This window comes from Eucyclogobius newberryi, unplaced genomic scaffold (genome assembly GCF_026437365.1).
Source record: "Eucyclogobius newberryi isolate DKJ021-1_F unplaced genomic scaffold, fEucNew1.0.hap1 SCAF_15, whole genome shotgun sequence".
NCBI lineage: Eukaryota > Metazoa > Chordata > Actinopteri > Gobiiformes > Gobiidae > Eucyclogobius > Eucyclogobius newberryi.
Window position 1 is genome coordinate 13,148,719 of NW_027315779.1, and position 9,837 is coordinate 13,158,555.

At 41.3% G+C, this 9,837-nt stretch overlaps 4 protein-coding genes across 4 annotated transcripts; all 4 read right to left on the reverse strand.

Annotated features, from left to right (window-relative positions):
- Positions 1-2,668: 2,668 nt before the first annotated feature.
- LOC140360736 (histone H4) lies at positions 2,669-2,986 on the reverse strand. Its single transcript, XM_072446083.1, has one exon. It carries the CDS (start codon positions 2,979-2,981, stop codon positions 2,670-2,672), a length of 312 nt encoding a protein of 103 aa, XP_072302184.1. The 5' UTR covers positions 2,982-2,986; the 3' UTR covers position 2,669.
- An 833-nt stretch (positions 2,987-3,819) lies between these two features.
- LOC140360335 (histone H2B) lies at positions 3,820-4,259 on the reverse strand. Its single transcript, XM_072445548.1, has one exon. It carries the CDS (start codon positions 4,241-4,243, stop codon positions 3,869-3,871), a length of 375 nt encoding a protein of 124 aa, XP_072301649.1. The 5' UTR covers positions 4,244-4,259; the 3' UTR covers positions 3,820-3,868.
- A 1,085-nt stretch (positions 4,260-5,344) lies between these two features.
- LOC140360733 (histone H2A-like) lies at positions 5,345-5,815 on the reverse strand. Its single transcript, XM_072446080.1, has one exon. The coding sequence runs from the start codon at positions 5,788-5,790 to the stop codon at positions 5,413-5,415; it is 378 nt and encodes a 125-aa protein (XP_072302181.1). The 5' UTR covers positions 5,791-5,815; the 3' UTR covers positions 5,345-5,412.
- Positions 5,816-6,772: 957 nt separating this feature from the next.
- On the reverse strand, positions 6,773-7,234 carry LOC140360731 (histone H3). The gene has a single exon (XM_072446078.1). It carries the CDS (start codon positions 7,211-7,213, stop codon positions 6,803-6,805), a length of 411 nt encoding a protein of 136 aa, XP_072302179.1. The 5' UTR covers positions 7,214-7,234; the 3' UTR covers positions 6,773-6,802.
- Positions 7,235-9,837: the final 2,603 nt, after the last annotated feature.

The window sequence follows — 9,837 nt, forward strand, 5'->3', positions numbered from 1 at the left end:
CCGAAGGGTTAAACAATCTAAATTTCACAAGTAAAAAACACTGACTACTTGAGGACGTTATTATTGTCCATGGTTTCTTCTTTTGCTTATCCGAGCTGGGCCAGCAGTCTAATCAGGGAGATGGAGCAATTATATCCTAATAACATTCCTGCTAAGTTAATAATATATCCATAGAGAGAACTGCATACGGCCTGGTCAATAGCAGAAGCAGCTAATGCAATGTGCATAGAGTTTTGATTGGACTCTGGAGGAAATATTTTGGTTCAATTTAACTAAATCTAGGCTCACTTTCCGACTGGTACGTTCATATTAGAAACAAGCCAAGATGGCAGCCATTGAAACCTAGTTATTCATTTACATAATATAATTTAGCCAATACGCAGATGTTTTTATCAAATGAGAAGAAATATAAAACATAATCAATGTGGGACTTCCTTATTAAGAGGAGTTTTGGAGTCTGTGTACTGTTTTTTTTTATTCTTATCATCATTATTAAGAATCAGAATCAGAAAAAGTTTATTGTCATTGCCATAATGAACAGAATTCGCAAACATCAGAACTTTGGTGATTCAGTGCAACATAAAACAATGAACAATGATAAAACAACCTGTATAAGTCAAATAGAACAAACTGAATACTGAATATCTCAGTATTTAGCAAGACTTTGTTTCCATGGCTACACAGTCTATGGTGAAAAGGACTTCAAACTTCAGTAACTGCTCCGTTCAGCTCCATCATATGACTGAGAGAGAAACAGAACATGTCACATGTTTTAGATTATACAAGTCATATAACATACACTTCACATGTTTAGATTATACAAGTCATATAACATACACTTCACATGTTTAGATTATACAAGTCATATAACATACACTTCATATGTTTAGATTATACAAGTCATATAACATACACTTCATATGTTTAGATTATACAAGTCATATAACATACACTTCACATGTTTAGATTATACAAGTCATATAACATACACTTCACATGTTTAGATTATACAAGTCATATAACATACACTTCATATGTTTAGATTATACAAGTCATATAACATACACTTCATATGTTTAGATTATACAAGTCATATAACATACACTTCACATGTTTAGATTATACAAGTCATATAACATACACTTCATATGTTTAGATTATACAAGTCATATAACATACACTTCATATGTTTAGATTATACAAGTCATATAACATACACTTCATATGTTTAGATTATACAAGTCATATAACATACACTTCCGCTGACACCAGTCCACAAAGTCCTGCTCCAGTCCCCTGTACTCCGCGTCATCGTCGTCCGTGATGAGTCCGATGATGGCAGAGTCATCCTTCTGCAGGACACAGCTGTCCGTGTCGTGTCTGAGGTCTGCAGTGTAGAGGGTGAAGAGAAAGGGCGCGAGGGCGGTGCCCTGGGGCGCCCCCACACTGCAGGTCCGAGTGTCAGACACACAGTTCCGGGCTCTCACAAACTGGGGTCGGTCTGTGAGGTAGTCCAGGATCCACTCTGCCAGGTCATACTCCACACCAGCCGTCTCCAGCTTGTCCCTCAGGAGCAGCGGCTGGATGGTGTTGAAGGCGCTGGAGCGATCGAAGAACAGGATCCTCACAGAGCTGCCAGGTTTCTCCAGGTGAGAGAGAGAGCGGTCATCATTAGAACATCGATATATCATGTTGTAAAAAGTGGAATATGTTATTGACACATTTACATTTCGCTCTGTAACACAGAAGCTCCTCTTTTCACATTCATTTTTAAAGCTAGAACCAAAAGTTGTTTACTTTTGCATAAGTTTAAACCTTAGAAGTTGGAACATAATTCACATGTTTTCTAAATCTCTACATATGGAAGTAAATCCATGACATTCATATAGAAAACAAGCGTGCGCTTTGTTTAAACACGGCACACTTCATTATTAAATATGTAATAAAACCTCAAATGTCGTCGTGAGACACGACTGTCACTTTTAAAACACCTTTACATTTATATATGCAAGATATTAACCATTTCAGCAGGTTATATTTTAATTATTGGTAGTTTTTGCACATAATACAAACATCACTTTATTTCCCTTTCTTTCGCTAGTTTCCTTTGGTCTGTGCTTAACCTTTTGTCTCTTATAACGTTTTGTAGGAGAAATAATGTGTTATTTATTTGCAGAAGCAGGAGCCATCACGACATGTTGTTCCAATGCATCTTTGTGTAGCTAAACGTTAGCTCGTGTTAGCTGTGTAATTGTTGATTTACACTTCACATGGAACAATGTGTGTAACGTGAGGAATGACATACAAACAACTTACATGTATCGTGGTCTCGTGTTTAGTCACATGTTCTTCTGAGGCTCGTTCATGAGGGTCACGTGCGCGCACACCGTTCACCGGGAGATTAAACATGTATTTATTTTAGTCAAAGAGTGAAATTCCTTCTATTTTATTTATCAGACTTAATTTTAGGTTTTTTTTGTGGACGAACTCTGGAAATGGTCCGACCAAGAGGCTGCATTCTGCGAAGTGGCCACTAGATAGTCCACTATCCAGATTAAAAAGCTACATATCCACGATGAGAACGCGCTTGCGATGATATGAGGTTACTCTTTTGAAGTTGTGGGTGGCTCTTAAAAGAGCCGTTGTTGTTGTGTTCAGTCAAGTGTCGTTTAACCTCCGAAGCCGTACAGAGTGCGGCCCTGTCTCTTCAGGGCGTACACTACGTCCATGGCGGTCACGGTCTTCCTCTTGGCGTGCTCGGTGTAGGTGACGGCGTCACGGATCACGTTCTCCAGGAAAACCTTGAGCACTCCGCGGGTCTCCTCGTAGATCAAACCGGAGATACGCTTCACGCCGCCGCGGCGAGCCAGACGGCGAATAGCGGGCTTAGTGATGCCCTGGATGTTGTCACGGAGAACTTTACGGTGACGCTTGGCGCCTCCTTTACCGAGTCCTTTTCCTCCTTTTCCGCGGCCACTCATTTTTTCTGTTTTAGTGGTAGACGAGTCAACTCTGGCGTTAGCGGCCGCTCCGCGGTTTTTTATTCTGCTTTTGCGGACGTTGGTGAAGACAGTCTGTGGGCGGTGTCGTTCTTCCACCAATAGGAACGTGCGAAGGGGAGATGTCCCGGAACAAACAAAACTTGTTTGGTCACGATTTTTACAAACTGAAAAACAATGTCCATTTACTTTACAAATGAAAATAAAGCAATATTTATTTCTGCACAGTTCACAGCATAAATTGGGAGTGTCTACAGAGCCGCGGCGCGCGACCAAAACTGCTGGTTATTTGACCAGGCAAAAATTAGCTTCACATTCACATTACTCTGTACTTTATCCGCTGTATTTTGATACTAATAATTGTATACTTGTTATCCATGTCTCTGTCTGGAGCACTAGCCGTTTTCTGTCAAGATCATTAATGTCTGTGTATGTAAGCAGCCCACTCTTTTTTACCTGCAACATAATCTACCCTCGGGTACAAATAAAGTTACCTTACCGTATTAATATGCTGAACTAGCTTTTAAAAATAAACTGAAAATGATTTTCTGTCTTCAAAAAACATGCACTGCCGTATTGTTTAGGGCTACGCTCTCCACTTTTCAAACGTACTTTATAGAGTTTTCCAAAGTGGTTACAATATCACAGTGTTCGCCTCAGTATAAACGTACATATTTAGAAAGACATACAAATATAAATTACATTATTAAGTGTCTAATGTACTTTAGTGATCATATGCTTTTGGTCAATTAAGGTTTGTGTAATTTTGTCCTCCATATTCTAATCGCACAAATGTTAGAAGTTAATCTTTGTCAGATGTGGGTGGCCCTGAGAAGGGCCGTTGTTTAAGGGTTGGGAGCACACTGGGTTTACTTGGAGCTGGTGTACTTGGTCACGGCCTTGGTGCCCTCGGACACGGCGTGCTTGGCCAGCTCTCCGGGCAGCAGGAGGCGCACGGCGGTCTGGATCTCCCTGGAGGTGATGGTGGAGCGCTTGTTGTAGTGCGCCAGGCGGGAGGCCTCTCCGCCGATCCTCTCGAAGATGTCGTTGACGAAGGAGTTCATGATGCCCATGGCCTTGGAGGAGATGCCGGTGTCGGGGTGGACCTGCTTCAGCACCTTGTACACGTAGATGGCGTAGCTCTCCTTCCTGGACTTTCTCCTCTTCTTGCCGCCTTTCCCGGCGGTCTTGGTCACGGCTTTCTTGGAGCCCTTCTTGGGCGCAGACTTGGCGGGTTCAGGCATCTTGAGCTGTTCTGAGGCCAGACGAACGAATGATTGAGAGTGCGCCGCCCCGAACTTTAAAGCAAGCCTCATGCAGATAAGCTGTGCTGTTCCTCGAAGCTGATTGGTGGATTGTAGAAGCGGCGTTTTCTCTTTTACAATTCCTCTGGTAAATATTCAAATAAAGATTTAAAGGATTTCTAAAATATCTAGATAAAGAATAAAAAAATGAAATAAAAACTAATAAAACGAATAAATTCAGAACTATAATTTAATAAAACCAAAAGTACACATTGATAATAATGCTAAAGCCTTAATAAATCACAAGAAATAATTAAAAGATAAATTCATAGCTTCAGTCCAGTTGTTTGTAAATACAAAATGTTATGCAAATGCACTTTTTCATATATTTTTCATTGTATGTTGCACCTTTGATGCCAAAGCATTTCCCAGTCTGTGAATTCTGTAATTGACCCCAACCCTTTCTTAGTTAGAACATGTGTTTATTTTGTTTTCTGATACAGTAAATGTATTTTCAAAGCAGTTGATCTAATCACTGATTGTACATTACTGTGTATTCTCAACAAAAATAACTGTGCAAACCACACAATTAACACAGTTCTTTAACAAATGTGCTTGTGGGATCTACAAACTTTATAATATATGTATATATATACATACATATATTTTATATAAATGGGAGATCGGTCTATGACTTACATTCACAGTTAAATGACCATCAGTGATCAAATCCACCACCAGGGAGCGAAGACAATTTGGGATTTAACTGGATTTAGACAGTTTTAACTTCTGGATATAGACAAAGCAAAACAAGACTCAAGAGTACCTGAAATCACAGCCTTTATAATTTATATTCTTTAATTAAATTCGGTTGTAGGAATTTTTAAGGTATTAGTTTTGGGATTTTACCCCGATTCGTCACTATTGTCTGGCAATTATTTTCTTTGCAGGTCCCAACGGCACTTGTACTTCTACAAAGCAGAACTTAATTTAGATCAGAAGCCTCAACAATTCAGCCCTGTGGGAAACGCATTAGTGAATTACAAATGAGCTTGTTAGAATAAATCATGGCACACAAGTTTCAGTTAGAATCAGACAATGTTTTGTTTCCTTCTCTGGAGTGGGTGGCTCTTAAAAGAGCCGTTGTGTTTTCATATTCGGGTCTGGCTTTACTTGGCCTTCTCGGTCTTCTTGGGCAGGAGCACGGCCTGGATGTTGGGCAGCACGCCTCCCTGGGCAATGGTCACTCCTCCCAGCAACTTGTTCAGCTCCTCGTCGTTGCGGACGGCCAGCTGCAGGTGGCGGGGGATGATCCTGGTCTTCTTGTTGTCTCTGGCGGCGTTACCGGCCAACTCCAGGATCTCAGCGGTCAGGTACTCGAGCACCGCGGCCAGGTAGACGGGAGCTCCGGCTCCGACGCGCTGGGCGTAGTTACCCTTCCTCAGCAGCCTGTGCACACGGCCCACGGGGAACTGCAGCCCGGCTCTGGAGGAGCGGCTCTTAGCCTTTGCTCTGGCTTTACCGGCGCCTTTTCCTCTTCCAGACATGATTGTTGTTTCAGATGATTTCACACGAAGGAGAAACTGACACCCGCTGCGGCTCACGGGCGGTATATATACCAGCAGTGCTGACTTCTGATTGGTCAGCTGAGCGGTAGTCTGGTTCTCCAATCAGAGCACGGACATGCTCTCCGCTTTACCAAAGTTAAACTATTATCGATTATCACCATTGTCGTGTTTACAAAGCACAGTACACATATGAAATACATTCAAGTTCACAACTGTACATTTAGGATAAGAGAACTTATAATGGGGATTTGTAAATTGTACATTTTGTGCAGCCTTTTATTTGTATCCTGTAGCAGCTTAGAATCGTTTTGAGTTTATATAGGTTGTTTTATCATTGTACATTATTAATATTTTTGTTTACTTTTATTAAGAATTAGTTTTTTTTTTCAAGTTTTCTTTTTTCGTTTTGTAAGGGCTCCTCTATTAAGAGTGTTATCTGATCTCTCACTTCTGTAACTATATTGTAACACTGAAATTTCCTCAGTGTGGAGTAATAACGGCTTTTCTTAATTTAGGTTTTGTGAATTCAGTTCATTGGCAATGGCAAAAAATCTTGGACTGCAAGTGACATTATTTCATATATATATATATATATTTTTTTTTCTGTCGTTGGTAGAACAATTGTCAATTGAAGCACTATTCACTTTAGTGAAGAATCAGCCCCTGTGAGATGGCGCAGCTCTGTAACAGTGCAGGATAGGAACAACATACATGTTATGCCTAATTTCAAAAGTCGCGCGGGTGAAGCACAATTTAAATTGTTGAAATGGTTTGTATTATATACATAATTGAAGCCTGGTTTTACCCTATATAACTTTTTTAAAGAGTAGTCTTTACCGCATGGGCGTTTTTTTTTTTTTTTTTTTAAATTGTGTATAGGGTGCTTTATGAGTTAGTGAAAATTCCGTCAAATGTTCGGTTAAAGTGTGGCTCTTAGTTTGTGTAGGTGGCTCTTAAAAGAGCCGTTGTTTGGGGTTCACTCAGGGTCAGTTTAAGCCCTCTCTCCGCGGATGCGTCGGGCCAGCTGGATGTCCTTGGGCATGATGGTCACTCTCTTGGCGTGGATGGCGCACAGGTTGGTGTCCTCGAACAGACCCACCAGGTAGGCCTCGCTGGCCTCCTGCAGAGCCATGACGGCGGAGCTCTGGAAGCGCAGGTCGGTCTTGAAGTCCTGGGCGATCTCCCTGACGAGGCGCTGGAAGGGCAGCTTGCGGATGAGCAGCTCGGTGGACTTCTGGTAGCGGCGGATCTCCCTCAGAGCCACGGTGCCGGGCCTGTAACGGTGAGGCTTCTTGACGCCTCCGGTGGCCGGGGCGCTCTTGCGGGCCGCCTTGGTGGCGAGCTGCTTCCTGGGAGCCTTTCCTCCGGTGGATTTACGCGCTGTCTGCTTGGTTCTGGCCATTTTCTTTGCTCTTGATTCCGTGTGAAACCTGTAAGAGTCTGCTCTCTCAGACGGCGGCAACGAACTTTATAGAAGCCAGAGCGAAGCCGATTGGCTGTGCTGGGCACGCGCTCTGAATTCAAACAGTAACCACGCCTCTGTCCCACGCGCTACGTTTTCTGTCCCGTTTATGCGATACATTCATAAATAAAGTGATCAAATTTTAGTTTGAGTTTCTGCAATGCTTTTGAAACTGTAGCAATTCCTTTTTGAAATAATAATAACAAAACACAGAGAGACATGAGGTAGTTTTGCCTATTCAATGGTGTAGCCAGTCCAACATTCAACTGCGTGTCTCCTCTAAACAACAAGCACATGTCTAAATACATATGTCTACATATGTCATATGTAATGTGGCTTAGTTTAGATTCATTCAAAGTCAAATGGCTGGATAAGATCTTTACGCATACGCTTCAGCGCTTGTGAAAACCAGCACTTAAGATATTAGAAAAGAAACCACATATTTATTGTATCATGTAAGATGTTCACTTTTGGACACGTTTGCCATTATTAGTCTAATGCATACCATTTTCCACAGCCTGAGGCCCTCAGTATTAAGAGAAGATGAGCCTTGATTGTTGCTCGTGGGAGAAATTTGTCCTGGGATAGAAAAGTTCAGATGGCGCGATGAGAGTCAGGTCCAGAGTCTCCTTCGGAAGAAGAACTTCAGATCCTCCACATTTGGACAGAAGCTTATCCCTCAAAGCCTGGAACCTGGAACTCCTCACCTCCAACTCTGAGGGAGTGGTGCATCCGGGGACATTTTAAATTCAACCTGAAGAAGTGGCTTAAATGTAATCGGCTGTGTAGTCATCTGTGAGAATGATGGAAATGATGATTTGCTTTAGGCAAATGCGAGGAGCTTCCTCTGCTGGTGATTGGTTGTTGGTGTTTGTCTGACAGGTTTATCCATCACATGCTCATTGTTACTCACTTTGCCTCAGAGTGTGCGTAATATATTTACTGTGCAATGTCCCTGTCAAATACATTTCAAAATCTCTCCCGCATTGAAAACATGCACAATCCTCCAGCTTTACAGGTCAGTGTGTCTATATAGTGCTTTTCCACCTTCAAAGCACTTTACTAACCAATGTGGGTGATGTGTGTTGCGTTTTTTAACAACTTTATTGAAGCTTCACTTGTTTACATATATTTACAGTGTATACAAAATTTCAAACTTCTTTATATACAAATCGAATTATAAATTCAGGATGTCCCAGGGCAATGACTTGTTGAGTGACCTTCCTCTTTTGAGTTCGGTAATTATTTGTTTGAACAAAGTTGTACTGTCAATAAAAGTCTGTGTAATTGTCATTTGTGTCCGTGTTTTACATATTTGAATTGTACAGATGGAGATGATGAGCTGGAAGAGTTCTGTTCGCTTTGGGATGAAGCATTCCTGTAGCAGACCATACACGACGGAGCAGTAATTCAGGTTAAAATTGAGTCCTATTGTTTTTCGACGGTCCCATATCTCCTTAGTTCTATAACAGTCCATGAGAAGGTGTTCCAGAGTCTCTTCCTCTTCACAATTTGGCATTGGACATATTTTAGTTGTCACATAACAGCTCCACGATACTACAGCTCGCACAGGGAGTCTGTTCACCGCCATTAGCCACCTTTTGTCTCTGATGCTTTGTTCAGAGCATTTATTTAATCGTTTTATTACATTTATAGGTGGATTTTCAGTTAATTGTTTAAAAATCAACATGTCCCCATAAAGTGTCTCTATTATTAGTTTGTACAGCATTTTAGAAGTTAAGCCATTTTAATCCAGTTTATGTTTGTCAGTAAAAATACTGCATAAAAGTATGAAAGCAGGGCCTTTATGTGCCCTCCCAATCCGCCTTTTCCACAGTTTGAAGTCCCCCACCCAAGGAGCCCCTCTGGCAATGGCCAGGGAAGTGTTCTTTATGAAAGTTATTGTAATTTTTTTATTTTTTTTTCCAAATTAATTGTTCCCAAACCGCCGACACTTTTATCTTTAAATAACACATTTTCTTTTGTCACTTCACGAGTCGTGCCCCAGATGAAGTTTACAGACATTTTAGTTTTTTAGATTTTAGGTTTTGTTTTGGAGGAAGAAAGATTGTGGCTAAGAATATTAGTTTTGAGAGGATAAACACTTTAATTGGCTCGAGCCATTCCATTCCATGGAATGCGACGAGTCTTTGTTCTTGCCAGGTTTCTTATTATTAGTATTATTATTATTATTCTTTCATGGTCATTTTGCCACAACTCGGGCATTTTTGACCCCCTGAACATTGATGAAAGTCACACATGGGGACATAGACGCGATCGGCTCGGCCCAAACTCAAATAAAATGGAGGTTGCGAGAACGCCCGTCACAACAGCCGTGCACACGGCCGACTAGTTCAAAAAAGAAAAAACACGAAACGCTTAATCTTTGGCCTAGGCACATGACACGTGGGACAGTGATAGAGCTACCTTTGATAAGTAAAACACACCTGGCAGCATCGCTCTATGATAAACAGGAAGTCAGCCATGTTGAATCATGTTTGACTTTTTTTTTCAAAATTGTACTTGTCCTAGGTTTTTTTGTCCGATCAAGCTCAAAACAACAC